The 21,999-nt window shown below is 39.6% G+C and overlaps 1 protein-coding gene across 2 annotated transcripts; it reads right to left on the bottom strand.

Annotated features, from left to right (window-relative positions):
• Window positions 1-7,743: 7,743 nt before the first annotated feature.
• Window positions 7,744-21,202, bottom strand: LOC130924147 (oocyte zinc finger protein XlCOF6-like). 2 transcript variants are annotated; one of them, XM_057850538.1, is made up of 5 exons: window positions 21,076-21,202; window positions 20,795-20,876; window positions 19,068-19,493; window positions 10,451-10,540; window positions 7,744-9,959 (listed from the first exon to the last, which is right to left on the bottom strand). In XM_057850538.1, exons 2-5 carry the CDS (start codon window positions 20,798-20,800, stop codon window positions 8,400-8,402), a joined length of 2,082 nt encoding a protein of 693 aa, XP_057706521.1. In that variant the 5' UTR covers window positions 20,801-20,876; window positions 21,076-21,202; the 3' UTR covers window positions 7,744-8,399. The 2 variants fall into 2 exon arrangements, with proteins under 2 accessions (XP_057706521.1, XP_057706515.1); XM_057850532.1 differs by having other exon boundaries at window positions 21,064-21,163.
• Window positions 21,203-21,999: the final 797 nt, after the last annotated feature.

Raw genomic sequence — 21,999 nt, forward strand, 5'->3', positions numbered from 1 at the left:
ACATTACGACATATAAAGGATGTTTTCTTACTACTTTCCTGGAACCAAAAACTTGGAGGAAAAAATTTGAAGAATGGCGCTACTATGATAATATGGCGCGGACGTCTAAAAGACTGGTTTAATGCTAGCAAGGTGAAGCCATTCACATTTCATGTGCAGTAAACATTTAGTTTGGACCAAGAGGCAGAGGCGTGGCGTCCCATTAGTCAAACCAGGCAATTGCCTAGGTCCCCCAGCCAGCAGGGGCCCCCAGAGGGCCAACAGGCTTAGCACACGCAGCGTTACTGCACTGACGCACGAACAAGTGTAGGGAGTGTTTCAATACCATGAAATCATTTAACATTTTATCTAAAGATTCTCTTATCTCTATCAGCACTAACCATTTCACGTAGATTATACATGTTTAAGAAAGTCCAATAATACCACATGATTGTTTAAAGAGTGACTCACCAAGCACTCTCTGGAAAGTCCTTGCTGAGTTGTTTTACATTGATTTTCACAGGCCACCTCATTATTCATGTGGCTACTTAAAGAAATGGTGATTTTTTCCAAAAAAGTCTATCAATGGGTCGATCGCCTTCCTCGTTGAATACGCAATAAGAAAAATTCAACATACACGCATCTAAAATAATCCTTAACGATTTTATGAGCAATTTTATTACTCCTTTTAGCAAGGTTTCTTGGGTATGCGTACGTTCCCATAGCAACCAGTCCGGTTATTGTCCTACGTCAAAAGCGCTGCGTATTCTGGGAGCGAGAATAGGCGTAAGGTGTGCATTTCGAGCAGAGGACGGCCACCTGAGTCCATGAACGAATGTAAGTACATCCATATGAGTCAGTGTAAATGCTTAGTTTTCCCCACTTTTATGGCCAAGATGACGACAAGTGCACGCAGCGCATACTCACCCCCCCTCCATTTGTGTGTTCATTATACTGCGCGAGTATGTATGTGTGTCACGTGACTCAGAAGGGCCCCATGTTGCTTGTTGCCTAGGGCCCCAGGGACCCTTGCTACGCCTCTGCCAAGAGGTAGGCCATTTTGATATTTTGACTTATTATTTTGCGTGGCATTTTGCCGTGCTGCTTCTGTCTGACAATGAATGACCTGAAAAAAAAAATAAAGTGGTATCTGACTGCCACCGTTGTAACCTTTTCTGTTGTAAACAACTTTAGTAAGGGGTAAGGGTAAATAAATTAATAGAATTAAGATTTGTTATTAATGAAAAAATGAAAAGTGTTCATTGTCTGTCAACGAATAGCATTTGTGATCGCTACACAAAAACAGCAATGTCAATTGCCCCCCAAAAGAACGGTCAGAGACTTAAGACAACCAGAGGATATAATATATAAGAAAGACAGGGCTTATGGCGGTAAAGGACAGATTGTTGAAACAGGAGAATGTCATTGTCAGTGGCGTAATAAAAAGGTGTCGATAAAAAAGCTAAGGGTAAGCTTAGGTCAACTTGTTTTTTTCCGTCTTTTTCAGCCGTCGACACTCAAGCCATTTTTTTAAAGGGGGAGTTCGGGATTTTTGAGATCAGGCTTAATCTTCGAGTTGAGGGGGTGTTAATTAGTCAGTGGAGTTGATTGAAAAAAAATCTATATAGTTTGTTAGTTTTTAACTATTTTCAAAGCTACAGAGTGGCTAAGCTAATGCAGGTCAATTGGAACATCTATCATGCTATTAAAAAAAACATATGCACGCAGGAGAATCACCGATGACGTATGCAATCAATAGTGTTGGCTATGTTTTCAGGACAAAGTTATTAAAACTTACCATTGCATGTCAATAACTGAAGTATGAAGAGCAACATTAGTAAATGCAGTTGCTTTTTTTTTTTTGGTGGCAATGAAGCAACTCCTCGCCCCCCAAATCAGGAAACTGTTGGTGTTGGTGCAAAAATTGCATCCAAATGGCAACAGACGTCGAATCTTTTTGCTGCAGTGAGTGGGAGTTAGTTCATCGACAATAGCCAGAATTGGAGCTGGACACGAGTTTTCAGGAACTCAATATTTCGTTATATCGGCAGCTATCAATGAGGTAAGTGGATTCTTGCATGCCTTATTTTGCCACTGGGCGAATATTCGTAATGGTCTCATAATAAAAACACCAACGGTATACTCTAAGCCTCGTTCTACTTTAGGAAAGCAGCTATACCATCTCAACAGGTATGCATTGTGAGCGTAAAAGCATGATGTCAATATAAAAAGCAGTAGCAGTATGGCAATTATTTAAGAGAATGTGCCTAAATCATCACGTGATTTGTCAAAAATGAAAATCATTATAATACTCTCACATAGGCAAATGTGTTGAACTTTTTTTTTTCCCTTCAGGCATGACAAATCCAAACATACAGCATTTATATGTGTTAACAATTAATTCAACCCGAAAAGAAAAGGGCTGACGGAAGAAGCCGAAGCTTATTGAAATTATACCATATAGGACGCAGAATGCGTCCTTCGCCTTCGAGTGTCTGTGAGTGAGTCCAAGTTTCAAGTATTATTTCATGTATTTCAAGTGTTGGTCACCTTAGAGTACTTGATTTAAAAACTTGGTTACATAATTTGCGGACTATAAGCCGCTACTTTTTCGCCTTCATTTTGAATCCTGCTGCCTATAGTCAAGTGTTGCTTATTTGTTGGGCATATTGAACATGTGCCCAAGCTAGAGTTCTTTAACTTTTTTTTATTTTATATTTATGTACTTCGGATCTATCACATGATGATTTTGGCACTTTCTTTTTGAACCACCCTGTATTATTTTTTTCTGGTTTTAGGCAACTCCGATTGGTGGCAATAGGGTTGTTCTTGAGCGGGCGTTGAAAGGCGAACATCTGGGAAGAGGCCAGCGAGGTGTTCTTCCATCGTGTGTCGTCTCCTGCATCCATGACAAGTTTCCTTCTGTCAGAGGGAACTACAATGGTTTTAGGAAAGCTGAAGATACTCTGCACTTACTTATCAGGCCTTTCGATGCCTGCAATGTTCTGGGGAATTGTAGTTGGAGGCTTGAAATAAAAGTCTGGATCAGCAAACTTTACTGATGAATCCTGCAGTCTTTCCAGGACACGCGCCACCAAATGTTGTTGGCTCGTAACTCCTCCAGGCAACCCATCTTTTTGTTTGCTTTGGAAACTCCAAGTTGTATCTCAAGGTCCCTAATATAGTATATTTGATTGAGATATGTACACATAAGAAAGGTAGAGTGCAATTGTTAATGCGACAAATGTTGATAGATTTCAATTTGGTCCATGTCGTATGAGTAAGCCTACCATCGGCGTTCCTCGCTTGCTGGCGCCCAACATTTTCATTGTGGTCCACAACAGACATGAGTGTCCTTGCCTTCATGGAGTTGAAAACAAAGTGGAGCCTCTTCTGGGTGTACTTCAGCATCGCACTGTGGTAAACCTCTTTCTTATGTATCCTCTGGTTGTCTTACGTCTCTGACTGTTCTTGGGGGCAATTTACATTGCTATTTTTGTGTAGCGATCGCAAATGCTACTCAGTGACAGCCAACCCAACGAACACTTTTAATTTTTTCTAGGGTTGTTCCAATCATGTTTTTTTTGCTCCCGATCCGATCCCGATCGTTTTAGTTTGAGTATCTGCCGATCCCGATATTTCCCGATCCGACTGCTTTTTTTGGCTCCCGATTCAATTCCGATCATATACATTTTGGCAATGCATTAAGAAAAAAATTAGTAAAACTCGGACGAATATATACATTCAACATACAGTACATAAGTACTGTATTTGTTTATTATGACAATAAATCCTCAAGATGGCATTTACATTATTAACATTCTTTCTGTGTGAGGGATCCACGGATAGAAAGACTTGGGACTTTGTGTATTGTGACTAAATACTGCCATCTAGTGTATTTGTTGAGCTTTCAGTTCAGATACTGCAGCATGCCCCAAGGCATGATGGGAAAGTGGAACCATGATGGGAAGTAAAACCATGACTGTGAGTCATGCTAACAATGGATATACAGTGCCTTGCAAAAGTTTTTGGCTCCCTTGAACCTTGCAACCTTTTGCCACATTTCAGGCTTCAAACATAAAGATATAAAATTTTGATTTTTTGTCAAGAATCAACAACAAGTGGGCCACAATCGTGAAGTGGAACAAAATTTATTGGATAATTTAAACTTTTATAACAAATAAAAAACTGAAAAGTGGGGCGTGCAATATCATTCGGCCCCCTTGCGTTAATACTTTGTAGCGCCACCTTTTGCTCCAATTACAGCTGCAAGTCACTTGGGGTATGTTTCTATCAGTTTTGCACATCGAGAGACTGACATTCTTGCCCATTCTTCCTTGCAAAACAGCTCGAGCTCAGCGAGGTTGGATGGAGAGTGTTTGTAAACAGCAGTCTTCAGCTCTTTCCACAGATTCTCGATTGGATTCAGGTCTGGACTTTGACTTGGCCATTCTAACACCTGGATACGTTTATTTTTGAACCATTCCATTGTAGATTTGGCTTTATGTTTTGGATCATTGTCCTGTTGGAAGATAAATCTCCGTCCCAGTCTCAGGTCTTGCGCAGATACCAACAGGTTTTCTTCCAGAATGTTCCTGTATTTGGCTGCATCCATCTTCCCGTCAATTATAACCATCTTCTCTGTCCCTGCTGAAGAAAAGCAGGCCCAAACCATGATGCTGCCACCACCATGTTTGACAGTGGGGATGGTGTTTTCAGGGTGATGAGCTGTGTTGCTTTTACGCCAAACATATCGTTTTGCATTGTGGCCAAAAAGTTCCATTTTGGTTTCATCTGACCAGAGCACCTTCTTCCACATGTTTGGTGTGTCTCCCAGGTGGCTTGTGGCAAACTTTAAACGAGACCTTTTATGGATATCTTTGAGAAATGGCTTTCTTCTTGCCACTCTTCCATAAAGGCCAGATTTGTGCAGTGTACGACTGATTGTTGTCCTATGGACAGACTCTCCCACCTCAGCTGTAGATCTCTGCAGTTCATTTAGAGTGATCATGGGCCTCTTGGCTGCATCTCTGATCAGTTTTCTCCTTGTTTGAGAAGAAAGCTTGGAAGGACGGCCGGGTCTTGGTAGATTTGCAGTGGTCTGATGCTCCTTCCATTTCAATATGATGGCTTGCACAGTGCTCCTTGAGATGTTTAAAGCTTGGGAAATCTTTTTGTATCCAAATCCGGCTTTAAACTTCTCCACAACAGTATCTCGGACCTGCCTGGTGTGTTCCTTGGTTTTCATAATGCTCTCTGCACTTTAAACAGAACCCTGAGACTATCACAGAGCAGGTGCATTTATACGGAGACTTGATTACACACAGGTGGATTCTATTTATCATCATCGGTCATTTAGGACAACATTGGATCATTCAGAGATCCTCACTGAACTTCTGGAGTGAGTTTGCTGCACTGAAAGTAAAGGGGCCGAATAATATTGCACGCCCCACTTTTCAGTTTTTAATTTGTTAAAAAAGTTTAAATTATCCAATAAATGTTGTTCCACTTCACGATTGTGTCCCACTTGTTGTAGATTCTTGACAAAAAAATTAAATTTCATATCTTTATGTTTGAAGCCTGAAATGTGGCGAAAGGTTGCAAGATTCAAGGGGGCCGAATACTTTTGCAAGGCACTGTACCATCTATGCTTTGGGAAATTAGTTATGGTGTAAAGTCAATGAGTTAAAGCTACCTTGCTTCCCCACATTGCTTCCCATGATAATTCTAAACATAGGGAGAGTTTGCAAGGTTTTAATCAATTGAGAAATGGTTACAAGGAGTTGCCAAAGGTCGCTTTCCTCAATTATTGCTGAATTTTATCTCTCTAAGTAGGTAAAATGGCGTCAAATTAGATTGAGTGTGTCAACGAGTGAATGGGTCATACAGCGTGAATATTAATAGCTTTAAATACTTAACCGGGTCATATTTATCAATCAAGTAAATGTGGCCGTTTTCGGGATATTTATGATAACCCTACGATAAGCCTAAACTAAAGACTCTTGATGAGTGTAACATATTATGTCTGTAACGTAAAATTCAATTAGAAAACGATTTAATTAAAATATATATATATATATTAAAAAAAGGCATGGCCGATATTTTTTTGCCGATTCCAATACTTTGAAAATGACGTGATCGGACCGGATCGATCGGGACATCTCTAATTTTTCATTAATGACAAATCTTAATTCTATAATTCATTTACACTTCCCTCTACTATAGTTGTTTTTTTTTACAACAGAAAAAGTAACAGTGGCAGTCAGATACGACTTTAATTTTTTTCAGGTCGTTCATTGTCAGACAGAAGCAGCACATCAAAACGCCACGCTATAAAATAATTAAAAATATCAAAATGGCTTACGTCTTCATCCTCTGTAGGACCATGGTCCCCAACAAAATGTTTAGTGCATATGAAGGTGAATGACTTCACCTTGCTGGCGTTAAACTGGTCTTCTGGACGTCCGCGCAAGTTGATCCATTCTTCACATTTTTTTCCTCCGAGTTTTTGGCTTCAGGAAACGTATGAAAAAAACATCCTTTATAAGTCGTATTGTCTAGAGTCGTTTCTACAAGTTCCATAGTAGCAGTGTTTACTCGGCATGTTGTTTTTTGAAAGATTACCTGCTGAAAACAAGCAGAGATAACATTGTATGCGAGGGCATGTCTATGTTGACCCTATTCCTGGTTAAGATGGTGACGTACAGTCCAAAAATAGCATTCGTGCGGTGCGCTATTGCAGATCACGTTCAGTAGAAATGTTCAGGTGCTGAATCTTCAGCGCGACATGTGGAAGCGTTTAGAAGTTCTATCACTACTTCATATCACTGGAGTCCAAAAATATTCAATGATCAACATATCCGAATTCTAGTCATCACTATCAATACCTTAATTTGAAGGCTCAGAAGTTAGATAATCCGTAAATGCATACGTTTGAAGTTCAGACTTTATCCAATTTACTGCACTGCTTCTGCTGCACTTCCACATAGGAACATTACAATGTACTTGCTTCATTTTTAAGCATTGAAGCTTCTCAGGCTCATTTAATTGAGTCTTTTTTTCTCCGCCACCCTTAACACCTAATTATTCCTAAAGTACGAAAGAAGAAGAGTGCAAGGAAGAACTATCTCGAGGCAAGGAGAGCGAACAGCCAAGAGAGTTCCCAGTTGGAAAAAAGCCTGGACTCAAAGCAGGTTGTTTCTGACTTTGATCAATGAAATACATATTATAGTTGCTTATATATATTGTATTCATCATTATCATTATCAAATCATTATTCAGCTTTATGTTTTAAATTCTATGCTATAAATGAATTCATAAAATAAACAAATTGAAAATACAAACAGAAATACGCATTGGGAATGTCCTCAAGTGACTCTAGTCTAAAGTTGATTTATATATAGACAAGTTTACTGAACGAAATATGGGCAGCGCCATCTTTGAAAATGTCTGCCCTGAACTTCAGGTTACAATTCCCGGGTCACAGCACTAAGACTGATGACGTAAATATCATGGCGGGCCGATCGTAATTTCCTCTTTTTTTCGCAGTATTATAATTTAAAATGATCAACATGGCAAACTGGAAATGGGAAAATTAAACTGAAATTATAACGAAATTAAATTGCCTCTGGATCGTAGAGCCGAGGAAGAGAGTCCATCGTCCATCTTTGGAAATGTGTGGTTTATTTTGTTGCCAATGTTAGGGTCCGCAACTGGGGAAACAAGGTTGTACCTCAAATCAAAAAGCAACAGAGGGATGCGTTCAAGGGTTTATTAAATACAAACAAAAATACACACGATCGCGGAAAAGGGGGAATAACACAATGTGTCCGTGACAACATTCCTACCCTAAGCGGTAGGAAGATTGGACAACAAAATAAATAAACCCAAATGACAGCACAACCTACAGGATTTCAAAAGAAGGGCGGCGGACAAACAAGCCTTGCAAATGCACGACATTCGAGAGTTCAAAGTGTCGAACGGTGCCCAGCACGCTACCTAAAATGACAATGTCAGGGTTATAACATCGCGCCAGCCGCCCTCCCTGCACAGAGTGCCGAGACACCAACCTGGGAACCCACTTTCACACATACAACACGGTTTATTCCCGGGACATTTCCTCATGTGTGAAAGCCATGAAACGGCTAAATCCTGTGTCACCTTACACGGGTATTTTTCCAGGATATAAGTCTAAAAGGGGCTTTAGTAAGCAGTATGTAAGTTGTGTAAGAATCCCAACAGCAAGACATGTAACTCAGTTCATTTAATATAGAAAATCAGAATATTGGATAGGTGTAAAAAAGAACATGACCTGCAAAATCATTTGAACAAGTTTTTTTAAAGCGGCTTAAGGGAAACTGCATAAGGAAATTGAAATACTTTTTCCACTGTAAATGCGTGGCAGGAATTGGAATATTTGGTCACACACTGCAATTCAAAGGTTTTTCCACAGTGTGTTTTCTTGTGTGCAATACTAAACTTACCTTCTGAGAAAATCTTTGCCCGCAAAGTGAGCAGGCAAAAGGCTTCTCTCCAGTGTGTATTCTTTCGTGCAAGACTAAATTTCCTTTCTGAGTGAATCTTTTACCACAAAATGAGCAGGCAAAAGGCTTTTCTCCAGTGTGTGTATGTGTATGTTGTTCTAAATGACTCTTCTTTGAAAATCTTTTGTCGCAAAGAGTACAGGCGAAAGGCTTCTCTCCAGTGTGTGTCCTTGTGTGTTGGTTTAAACCTCCCTTGTTGGCGAATCTTTTACCACAAGTTGTGCAGACAAAAAGCTTTTTCCCACTGTGTGTACGCTGATGCAGTTCTAAATAGGCCTTACAATAAAACCTTTTATCGCAAAGTGTGCAGGTGAAAGGCTTCTCTCCAGTGTGTGTATGCTGATGATTTTTTAAATCGGTCTTCTGAAAAAATCTTTTATCACAAAGTGTGCAGGCAAAAGGCTTCTCCCCTGTGTGTGTGAGTGTATGTTTTTTTAAATGTCCCTTCTGGGTGAATCTTTTGCCACAAAGTGAGCAGGCATAAGGCTTCTCTCCACTGTGTGTACGCTGATGCAATCTTAAATTAGTCTTCTGATAAAATCTTTTATTGCAAAGTGTGCAGGCGAAAGGTTTCTCCTCAGCGTGTCTGCTTGCGTGTTTGTTTAAACTCCCCTTCTCGGTGAATCTTTGATTGCAAAGTGTGCAGGCGAAAGGCTTTTCTCCAGTGTGTGTACGTTTATGTCTACTCAAACTAGAATTCCGAGAAAATCTTTTATCGCAATGTGTACAGACGAAAGGCTTCTCTACACTGTGTGTACGCTGATGCTTTCTTAAATAAGTCTTCTGAGAAAATCTTTTCCCGCAAAGTGAGCAGGCAAAAGGCTTCTCTCCAGTGTGTAGTCTTTCGTGCAAGACTAAACTTCCTTTCTGAGAGAATTTTTTACCACAAATTGTGCAGCCAAAAGGCTTCTCCCCAGTGTGTGTACGGATGTGTGTTTTTAAAAGATGTTTCCAAGAAAATGTTTTATCACAATGTGAGCAGGGATAAGCTTTCCTCACCACGCTTTCTTGAGTGTCTTTTTTCAATGATGACTTGTTTAAGGATTTTGAAGCATTTTGGTCAAAGTCATCTTCCTCCTCATCAGTGTTAAAGTCAGATGAGTGTGACGTTACGTCGTCGCTGTCCGAAAGTGGAGCTAAGAGGCCGTCTGTTTGTGATTGTCCGTCTCCTTTTGTTGTCAGGTGCTGAAATGAGCTGTCGTTCAAAGGTTTCGCTGCTCCGCTCTCTTCGCTCGGACCTTCGTCTTCTTCGATTTTCACACTGACACACATTGGCAACTTGGGGATTTCATCTTCCTGTTTTTCTTCTTTGATGTCGGGGTCCTCTGGCTCTGCCTCCCGTTTGATACAAGGCATCTCGGACTCCTCCTCCTGTTTAGTGTGGAGGGGATCGTGCTTCTCAGAGTGAAGATCTTCTACAGCGACGTCTGCGGAATTCTGGGTGGAAGAAAAAAAAAAATCACGTGTTTTGCTAATGTTGAGATTTTCCCCAAATTTTCATGTTGCATTTTTTTTCTGACACTAAGAACCCTTTAGCTGTGGATAAAGTAAAAACACTTTATTACGTACTCGTAACCGTGGCCGATAAAATGATAATGGTAATTATCGTCACATAATATTTGTCAACAGAAATTTTAAAAAGCAGATGACATGACAGCAGGTGACCCCCATGTTCACCATGAATGAAGCTTTGAGTAATGAACCATTTCCGACATAAAGGGAAAGGGCCAACAGGGATCAAAATACTTCTTACAAGTCACTTCCTGTACATTTCGGAACCTTCATAACATATATATTTTTTAACACTTGTTCTATCTTGAGTCCGACATGGGAATTTTGCCCTACAGTCACAATCACTGGTCACAGTCACATCAAAGCAAGTCTGATATTCCATTAAGTATAGGCCACAATTAATGTCGTGATCTTACTCTCATTTTCTTTAGTTTGTCAGTTGTTTGTCGTGACCTGGATTTCCTCTCCTCATCTTCCACTCTCGTCTGTAAAGCAGGTGACCCTCCCTTAAAAAACAAAAAACAAATCAGTGTTGGCATGAAGACGTAAAAGCGATCGTAAAGCGTTAACGTGTTTTGGTTAGCGAGTTAAGCTAAACAAAGTTATGTACGCATGTTAAACTTCAACATAAAGCCAAACGACTTCACACAAGCTTTAAGACGGGACGTTTTTGTCCAATAAAACGCTTACGTCGGTATTACCGTTGATAATGCTTTGAAGGAGCTCGCTTGGTTAGGAGAAGAGTACACGAAAGAACTGCAAGTCCCCGATATGTGCACAGTCACAGACGTTGCGTCAAGTGAACCGGAAGTAGAAACGTTCAGGTGCGGAAACTTCAGTGTAATATGTTGGAGCGTTTGGACTAAAAAATATTGAATAGGTGTGATAAATATATAGGAATTAGAGGCGTAACTATCAATAACTCAATTTGGTAGGCTCAGAAGTTTGTCTGGAAATAAATACGTTGGCCGTAAGGTCTTTATCCAATTTACTAGACTGCTTCCGTTGAAATTCTTTCATCAGGCAACAAAATAACGGAATCAGTTCATTTTAAAGCACTGAAGCTTCTCAGGCTCACTTGGTTTAGCTTTTCTCGCTAGCCTTGAGACCTAATTACTCCTAAGGTACGAAAGACAAAGAATGCACGGGAGAACTGCATCGAGAGGAAGAGAAGGAACGGCCAGGAGAGGTCGCTGTTGGCAAGAAGCCTCCACTAAAGGCTGGTTGTTTCACGTGACTTTGATTCATTAAATGTGTATTGTAATTGCATATATATTTTTATCATAATTCATTTTTGTATTTTCAAAATTCTATAATACTAATGAATTGATGAATTAAAAGAATGTTTATGAAAACTGAATTAATTCAAAATAAATGCTGAAATACACAATATCTTAAAATAGCCATGCAAAAACATTTTTTTCATATGTCATTGCACTGTGTTTGACGTTGGAGATAAGTCCTAGCAAGACACCGAGCTAAGCTGTAATCTTCCCCTCTCTCTCACTTCGTGGGAACAAAAGCACTCTTCCTTGTGTGTGCGCGTGCGCTCTTCTTCCTGTGCGCAAATACATTCTTCTTCGTGTGAACATGCGCTCTACTCGCACGGGGAAGTAAAACCTGCTCTACATTACCTGCGCCAAAATAAAAGCATGCATCACAAAACAAAAGTTAGCATTATAAAAATATATTCACATTTTACCGAAAGGAAAAATAATCATATTAACAAAATAAATACTGTGTGGTATAATAAGTTACTGTTTACACGACAAAAAAAAAAAAAACGACCGTAGACAAAATGGTGGCCGAGTCTCCGACGTCGTAAAGTTACAGTCACGTTAAGTTGGTTACATCGTAATCCGGGGACTACCTGTATCGAAAGGTCAAATACATGCGATGACATTATTTGACCATTGGGGGGGCACTGCCCTGCGTGCCTTCTCACAGTCTCCATGCATGCCCATGTATGCATAAAAGTACATTTACATCAATGTATTCCAGAAACTTCATCCAGCACTCAAGCAAAAATGTTTTTTTATGTTTGAACAACGTATGGCTTTCATTATAGCATTTTGTCTTTTTTACTGCAAACCTGCTAAAAGGCAGGATTCTAAATACTCCATACCTCCGTTTTTGAAGTAAAAGCCAAAAAAGAACCCAAATTCCAGATTTTTGAAAGGAGTAATCCGGGCAAAACGACGAAGTAACCCGTCCGCCATTGGTGAGGTGTGCCTCCCGCAGCACATAGCCAGCAGCAGCTAATGTCTGCTATACAGTATGTGTGTGTAAACACCCCAGTAATGGTGGTCAACCACTAGAGGCTGACTTACACATATCTCTACTAAAGATGCACCGATACCGATACCAGTATTGGCAGGGGGCGCCGATCCGGCTCGAAATGGTGGTATCGGTATCGGCGAGTACCAACAAAGACGGCGCCGATACCATTTACTGGTCCATTATTATAAAATTTGACCGCAGCCTTTTTTTCCTCCTGGCGCTCACTACACTCTGTCTCTGTGTTGTGTGATGACACGTGAACACCAAGCAGCTATTGCTATTGGCCTGCTCCAGACCAATGAGAGCGGGCCAATAGCCACTCTGACCAATGACAAGGGCGCTTTTTCATATGGAGGAAATTGGAAAAACAAACCAGGAGAAATGGCGGCGGTCGGGAAATATTTCAAAATAGAAATCCCGTCGATTAAAATCAATGGTTGCATGCAAGATTTGCGGCCTGAAAGTTTCGAGATGTTGAGTTAAATCGGCCAGTTTCAATACCTCGAACCTGATAAAAACATTTGAAGACGAAACGTGAACGAACACGACGAGTTTGAGCCTGGAAGAGCAGGACTGCTCTCCAGTCTCCAGAGGAAGGGCGCTGGACCGGAGCAACAATCTCTGGTCAGTTCACTACGTCTACTTTACTTTTATTGTCGTTTACTGAAAGAAATGCCGCAGTAATTTGGGAACTGTTAGAAAAATTTGGGAACTGAGTAGAAATAACAAAAGGAGTCCGTGACAGCAGGTCGACGGAGCTCAATACTTCAAACTCAAAGTTTAACTAAGACGATAGGCAGCGAGCCAAAAAGCCAAAATAAAAACACTCAAATACCTGCACAGGGTAGAGGTTACAAACGAGAGCAGCACACTAACAGAAAAAACCCAATGCAGGGGCATAACAAGCAAATGTAGCGAGACGATAGTGCGAGATGTCAAATGGCGATCAGCAAGGCAAATATCTTGGCAACCTTCTCTGAGATCACCCGTGCTTAAATGTTGCATTGATGAGCCTGCATTGGATTCAGGTGCGACGTCAGGAACGCCCCCACTACCAGCCCAGCAACAAAACACAATCTAACCAGCAGCAGAATGTGACAAAAATTTCATGAAAGTTGCACTGTTTGGCCTTTGAGAGGTTTGAAAAAGTTTATTCAGTTCATTCAGAGTTTATTATAGTGAATTTATTTTTACTTTCTTACTGTTGGGCTAGTATTATACATGTTTTATTAATTTGACAAAAGTAGCACGATTTTGGCCTTTGAGAGCCAAAGGTTTATTCAACTATTGTCTACTAGGGTTTAGTGTACTTTTTCCTATTTTGCAAAGGTAAGTAACAGCCTGACAAAGCCTTGATAGTAATGATTTCACATCCAATTATGTAGCTCTTTGGGAAAAAAATTATATATATGTATATATATATATATATATATAATATATATATGTGTGTATAAAAACGGGGTGGTATCGGTATGGTATCGGCCGATACTGCACAGCCAGGTATCGGTATCGGGGCTAAAAAATGGTATGGGTGCAACATTAATCTACATGAACTAGTCGAATGCTGTTACTTTAGCAGACTGCAAGGCAATGCTGCTGTGCGCCGCCAACTACTGGACGAGAGAAGTGCAGCCACTGAACTGTTTATTTCCACCCAAAAAACACATGTAAGGAGCGATACAAAAAAATCTGAAATCGTACGAGAACTGCATGACGGAATATCGCGATATACCTCAGAATCGATTGTTTTAAAAACACCCTTAAGCCCCTTTCACACAGACCTGAACACTGTTAAAATCCTGAGCTCTAAACGGGTAGCCGCCGTGAGTGAAATCAATTTCCCTGGTCGACTGACATGGAGATTATGTTTATATTTAACGGGTCGCGTCTTAGTATTCTGAAGTGTGAAAGCACGCGTTTAATTCCACGGTCACAGCACGAAGGCTGAAGACGTAAAAATCATGGCAGGCTGATCGTAATTTCCTCTTCTCAATAAGATGAAAAGCGGTAAACAAGCATCACAATTATCAACATGGCAAACTGGAAATGGCTAAATTAAACCAAAAACATAACAAAAAAAAATTGCTAGTGGATCATAGAGCTGAGGAAGCGAGTATTGTCCATCTTTGGAAATGTGTGGTTTATTTTGTTGCCGATATAAGGGTCCACAACTGTGGAAACAAGGTTGTACCTCAAAGCAGACAACAATGGAGGGATGTGTTCAATTGTTTATTTATTACAAAAAATACACACGATTGTGAATAACACAATGGGTCAGTGACAGTAGGTCGACAGGGATCAATAACAATAACTTAAAGCACCTAAAACAATAAACGCTAGGAAGAGAGCCGATAATACCACAAAATAAATATACTCAAATACCAGCACAACGTAGAGGATTTCAAACTCGGCAACCCAATTTCACACATACAACCCGGTTTATTCCCGGGACATTTCCCCATGTATGAAAGCCGTGACCCGGCTGAATCCCACGTCAGTTTACCGATGTACAGGTTTGAAATGGGCTTTAGTAAGTAGTATATAAATTATGGAACAATCTCCACAGAAAGACATGTAACTCATTTATTCAATTAAGAAAATCTGAACATTGGAAAGTTGTGAAAAAAGAACAGGACCTGCAAAATCACTTGAACAACTTTTTCCAAAGAGGCTTAAAGTGCCTATCACACCAAAAAGCATGTTTATTTGATATTTCACACAGTATTTTATGCTCCTGAATGAAATGGACCGCTTGGATGTGTGTGGAAGCAATCGTTTTATTTATTCAATTTTTGAATCCTACGCCATGAAAAGAGTGACTTTTGGCTGTAGTCTCGGATTGAGGACGAATGCGAATGTGACGTCACCTGGGTCAGCATCTCACAATACAGCATTGCTTTATATTAGTGCTGCAACGATTAATCGATTAACTCGAGTATTCGATCACAAAAAATATTCAAATTAAATTTTGTTGCTTCGAGTATTCGTTTAATTAAATTGGCGTTGTAATGGTTTATTTTGCAAGTGTTTGCATTTCGTTTTATTGATTAGGCTGGATACACTGCCCTCTGGTCTGCCTCTTTTCACATGGCTGAATCCAACTGCTCCCTGTTAAGACCAACATAAGCTAAGTTTTGTTTGAGCTAATGGTTTTTTTTAAGCATTCATTAATTAGTTTTAGAGCTGAAACGAATACTCGAGCAACTCGAGTAACTTGAGTTTAAAAACTGATCCGAGTAATTTTATTCACCTCGACTAATCGTTTATTTTGACAGCTCTAAGCATCACGTTTTGCGCTGACTACTTTTAATGCGGGACAACGCGCTGATGTCACGTGCGTAGAGGACGAAGCACAGAAAAAAGACAAAACTTACTGCAACCGACAGCCGCTACAAACGACGCCGACGTTGCTACATACTAGCCCGCACGATGCTACGTTGGTAGGTAGCGTCTGATGAGTCTCATAGAGTTCAAATGTATGTTGAACTAGATGCGCATTGATAGACTCGGCCGCCTCTGGGCAGCGTTAGTAAATAGCCGCCATCTTAAAGCAGTGTCTTACATACAGGCTTTAACATAACATAGCGTTGTGGAGTGATGAGGGTGTAAAATAAAAACTCAATAATGCTAACTATCAATTTTAGCTCAGTAGTCATTGCTGGATAAAACACCAAGTAGCACTGGTCCCTAATGTGCTCCAATACAGCCTGTATCATACATTTATTTTGAACACTGCAAAAACTCAAAATCCTATCAGGACTTACAGTTTAGACTAACTTAAAACTTAACTAGAACTTAAAAATGGCTTGCCACAAATAGAAATTCAATTGAAACACGTGGGGAAAAATCCTAACTTTTAAGTGATGTGTGTTATCAAGCGTAACGGCATTTTTAGGTATGTATATACATATATATATATATATATATATATATACATACATATATATATATATATATATATATATATATGTATATATATATATTATTTATTTTTTTATAAGATCTAAAGGTTTTTGAGTGAAAGCAGTGAATTAGTCTTTTTTTTATTTTTTTAATTCTAGTTACATCTGAGATGCAATTGTTGGCTGTTTTCAACAATATACATCGAAAATAAAGACATTGATTGACTGAAAATGGTTCAAGATTAGATGAAATGTCTAGTTTTCTCATGTATATTTATAATTGCTCTTCACCAAAAAATATATTTGTTTTATCCGATTACTCGATTAATCGATAGAATTTTCAGTCGATTACTCGATTACTAAAATATTCGATAGCTGTAGCCCTAATTAGTTTATAGCCGTTTTTTGTGGGAATATGTGTCTGAACCATTTGTTAAGAGCATTGTAAAAAAAAACTTGAGCATTTTATAGCATTTAAGATTTTCTATGTAAGTTAGCCAATTGTTCTTTTGTTGTACATAGATCCTCATTAAAAAAAATCATACCGTATCAGGCTCACCTCAGATATTTTAATTTTTCATGTTCCTTATCCGATTACTCGATTATTCGAACTAACTAGTACATCGATTAATCGCCTACTAAAATTTCAATAGCTGCAGCCCAACTTTATATCATACAGATGCACTGCGGGTCCAGCTGATTTTGCTGATTAATTCTTTTATTTTTCGCATCACGCCAGCCAAATGTGCTGCAGGGTTTTGTTGCTGCATCAGGGAGGCGTGTGAGCCTTTTTGGGTTTTAAAAAGTTCCCATTCACGTCTTGGCCGTGTAGTTAAGCATTAATTTACGCCATATTCGTGTTGAACACGTATGCTTACGGTGATACTTGTTTATTTAGCACCTGTGGATGACATTGAGAGTCCAAGTGAATGTAAAAGAGCGCTTATTCACAGCCACAACAGCTTTGGGAACAAAATATTATAAGGGGGCAAAATCCAAGGCAAACGAGCTCTCCTGCCCACAGCAGGGGAGTGACGAGCTGTAACTTGCTTGCCGCCTGGGGAGGGATGGGGTCTACCTATCGGCGAAGACAATCAACATCCCTGACACCGTGTGACATGTCCGGGGTAGTTTTGTATGATGTTTCGCTTCGAAAGGCAAGAATAACACTTCGAAACGCCGCTTGGTTTAGGTTAGCATGTCGGTAGATGTCACGTCTCCTGGTTTGCTTACACTCTCCGAAGCCAGGGCAGGGAAATGAAAAAAGCCGAACTAACTCCGGTGGCATAAAATATCATTCATGAGGTGCAAGAAGTCGATAGTTTTGACCAATATGGAGTAATTTTGCCATATCGTACTGACTGTTATTTGTCATGACTATACCATTTATTTAACAATTGGGGAAAAATACTTAGACAAATAGAATATCCTGTCAAAATATTGGGGGAGAGAGAGTGAAACAATCATGACATTTTGATCCAGTCAGTCGCATTTTCCTAGTTCTGAATAATTCCCGCTCAATGGTTTGAATTCTAAATCAGATGAAACCATGACCCTGCCGACGTCATCCTCTAGTCGAGGACGCAAGAGCGCTTAAATGACAGGCAGGGGCTAAACGCCAGATTAAAAGACTAATTTCTGCGCATTGCCAAATTGTTGTATATAGTCGAACCGTCTCAAAATATGACACTAATTCACATATTAATGCTATGTAAGACTTTTATCCTGTCATAGGCACTTTAAGGGAAATTGCATAAGGGAATTATAAAATGCTTTTTTCCCACTGTAAATGCTTGGCAGGAATCAGAATATTTGGTCACACATTACAATTCAAAGGTTTTTCCACAGTGTGTTTTTTGGTGTGCGTTACTAAACATCCCTTATGAGTGAATCTTTTCCCACAAAGTGAGCAGTCAAATGGCTTCTCTCCAGTGTGTGTTCTTGCGTGTGAGACTAAACTTCCTTTCTGAGTGAATCTTTTACCGCAAAATGAGCAATCAAAGGGCTTTTCTCCAGTGTGTGTACGTGTGTGTTGTTGTAAATGAGTCTTCTTTGAAAATCTTTTGTCACAAAGAGTGCAGGAGAAAGGCTTCTCTCCAGTGTGTGTCCTTCTGTGTTTGTTTAAATCTCCCTTCAGGGCGAAACTTTTACCACAAGTTGTGCAGACAAAAGGCTTTTCCCCACTGTGTGCACGCTCATGCTGTTCTAAATAAGCCTTCCAAGAAAACCTTTTATCGCAAACTGTGCACGCGAAAGGCTTCTCTCCAGTGTGCGTGCGCTGATGATTCTTTAAATCCGTCTTGTGAAAAAATCTTTTACTGCACAGTGTGCAGGCAAAAGGTTTCTCTCCAGTGTGTGTCCTTGAGTGTTGCTTTAAACCTCCCTTCCCGGCAAATGTTTTACCACAAAGTGAGCAGACAAAAGGCTTTTCTCCAGTGTGTGTACTCAGATGCAATTGTAAATGATACTTCTGATAAAATCTTTTATTGCAAAGTGTGCAGGCAAAAGGCTTCTCTCCAGAGTGTCTAATTAAGTGTTTTCTTAAACCTCCCTTCTCGGTGAATCTTTGATCGCAATGTGTGCAGGCGAAAGGCTTTTCTCCAGTGTGTGTACGTTTATGTCTAATTAAACTAGAACTCAGTGAAAATTTTTTATCGCAAAGTGTGCAGGTGAAAGGCTTCTCTCTAGTGTGAGTACGCTGATGCTTTTTATAATAAATCTTCTGAGAAAAACTTTTATCGCAAAGTGTGCAGGCGAAAGGCTTCTCGCTAGTGTGTGTACGCATGTGTGTTTTTAAATATTTCCAAGAAAATATTTTATCACAAAGTGAACAGGCAAAAGATTTCCTCACCGCGCTTTCTTGACTGTTTCTTTTCAATGGTGACTTGTTTGAAGCATTTTGATCAGAGTCATCATCCTCCTCATCAGTATTAAAGTCAGAAGAATGTGACGTTATGTCGTCGCTGCCCGAAAGCGGAGCTAAGAGGCCGTCCGGCTGCGATCGTCCCTCTGCTTTTGTTGTCAGGTGCTGAAATGAGCCGTCGCTCGAAGGTTTCGCTGATCTGCTCTCTTCGCTTGGACTTTCATCTTGTTCGATCTTCACAATGTCACAAATTGGAAACGTGGGGATTTCATCTTCCTGTTCTTCTTTAACGTAAGTGGTCTCTGGCTCCGCCTCCTGTTTGATACACTGCATGTCGGACTCCTCCTCCTGTTTAATGTGGAGGGGATTGTGCTGCTCAGGGTGAAGATCTTCTACAGTGACGTCTGCGGGACTCTGGGTGGAAGAAAAAAAGAAGCACGTTTTTTGCTCAAGTCGAGCTTTTTCCCTGATTTTCATGCTGCGTTTTTTTCTGAAACTCAGAACGAGTGTTGCACCGATACCATTTTTCGGCACCAATACTGACACTGATACCTGGCTGTGCAGTAACGGCCAATACCAATACCACTTTGTTAAAAAAATATATGTATATGGCAGAAAACTAAGACACGACTGAAAAAGCAGTTTCTGCTCTTGCACTCCTCTTTAAAAGAAACTGCTGTATTTTAAGCCAATATAACTGTTGTGTTAGATAGAACTATATCTCTATATGCTGCAATAGCAGATTCATCGAGCATTAAGCCCCCCAACTATTTTAATTTGTCAGTGTTACCCTGGAAACCCCCGTTTACAGACGTCGCGCAACCGCTTTTGTTTCAACCCAGCCATAAATCGGAGGTAATTAATTATATTTATTATTAAAAATGTCTGTCTTTTTTTTGGTGTATAATCATTAATTGATGTCTAATATTTCGTAAAAAAAAAAAAAAAAACTAAAAAAATGATTCACTTGCATATTTTGAACTTTTAAACAAATGACGCCACAATGAAAAAAATGGTGTCTGTAAAAAAAGTCACTGATATCTACCTCATAACTATCGCTTAATTGTATTTTTTTTTGTTACTGTCGAATTTTCTCCGATCTGTTAGATGGTAAATAATGGATACAAACAAAGAAAATCTGGGGGGGAAAAAATGTTTAAAAGGGTAACTATATGAAAAAGAAAATCTCAACCAATGCTCGATGTCTGCGATTTCTGCCTTTTTATAATACCATGTTTCACCCATAAAATCCCCCAAAACTCCAGCTGTGGCCATTCACAGCTGTGTCTTGACACTCAGTGATACATGCTACATGAAGTTTTTGAATCGAAACAAGGTAAGTACGCGATAATATCGCGTTAAAGTAATGGCGTCTGAAATTCTGCTCTCATCTCCAAATAGGGTTTGGCTGTTTAATTTATATATATATTTTTAAATGCCCTCCCGGTCAAAAACTGTCTTCCCCTAGAAAATTGAGATTTTAAGCTTTCCAATGATGTATCACACATGTATATCGGACAATTTTGAAAGTTGGCTAAATTGGGGATCTCCGAGCGGAACTTCAAGTCACCTGAGTGGTTTCCGCCATATATATTTTTACACTTGATCTTGAGTTAGATATGGGAATTTTGCCCTACAGTCACAATCACTGGTCACAGGCACACCAATACAAGTCTGATATTCCATGAAAAATACACCAAATGTCGTGATCTTACCCTCATTTTCTTTCGTTTTTCAGTTGTTCGTCATGACCTGGATTTCCTCCACTCTCCTCTGTAAAGCAGGTGACCTGACCCCCTTAAAACAAAATTTACAAATCGGTGTTGGCATGAAGTAAAACCAATCGAATTGCGTGAACGTGTCTAGGCTAGCGAGTTGAGCTAAGCAAAACGAAGTCATGTAAGCCTGTTAAACTTCAATATACAGCCAAACGACTTCTACTAAGCTTTAAGATTGGACGGTTTTTGTCCAATAAAACCCTTACTTCGGTATTTACCCGATGAGAGATCTTTGAAGGAGCTCGTTTGGTTTGGAGAAGCGTACATGAAAAAACTGCAAGTCCCCGACACAGATGTTGCGTCAAGTGAACCGGAAGTAGAAACGTTCAGGTGCTGAAACTTCAGTGTAACATGTTGGAGAGTTTGGACTCCAAAAATATTGATAAACATATTGGAATTTGAGTCATAACTATCAATATATCAATTTTAAAGGCTCAGAAGTTTGTCTGGAAATAAATACGTTGAAAGTTAGGTCTTTATCCAACTTACTATACTGCTTTCGTTGACATTCTTCCATCAGGCAACAAAATAATGGAATCAGTTCATTTTAAAGCACTGAAGCTTCTCAGACTCACTTTGGTTAGCTTTTCTAGCTAGCCATGAGACCTAATTATTCCAAAAGTCCGAAAAAAAGAAGAATGCAAGGTAGAACAACATCCAGGCGAAGAGGAGGAACGGCCAGGAGAGGTCACTGTTTGCGAGAAGCATCCACTGAAAGCCGGTCGTTTCACATAACTTTCATAAATTAAATATGTATTGTAGTTGCATATCTATTTTAATTATTATTAATTTGTGTATTTTTTTAAATTCTATGAAATAAATGAATTGATAAATTAACAATGTTGGTGAAAACTAAATTAATGATTTCAAAATAAATGCAGAAATACACATTGGCTATCTCCCTATGTGACATTCTCAAGTTGATTTTCATGTAGAACAGAGAAGAGGTCTTTAAATGGTTCCCAAAAGAGGAAGTAAAAAAATTTTTTAAAAAAGAAACATTTTTTAACTGTGTCTATTTATCTACTGATGCCTCTGGACACATCTTCAGTGATGTTCCAGGAATTATCGGGTGTTTGGGGTCATACATCCTCCTCCAGGCGACCCAACCGGGGTCGATGATGTCAAATCAAAGTATTAAC

This window comes from Corythoichthys intestinalis, chromosome 1 (genome assembly GCF_030265065.1).
Source record: "Corythoichthys intestinalis isolate RoL2023-P3 chromosome 1, ASM3026506v1, whole genome shotgun sequence".
NCBI lineage: Eukaryota > Metazoa > Chordata > Actinopteri > Syngnathiformes > Syngnathidae > Corythoichthys > Corythoichthys intestinalis.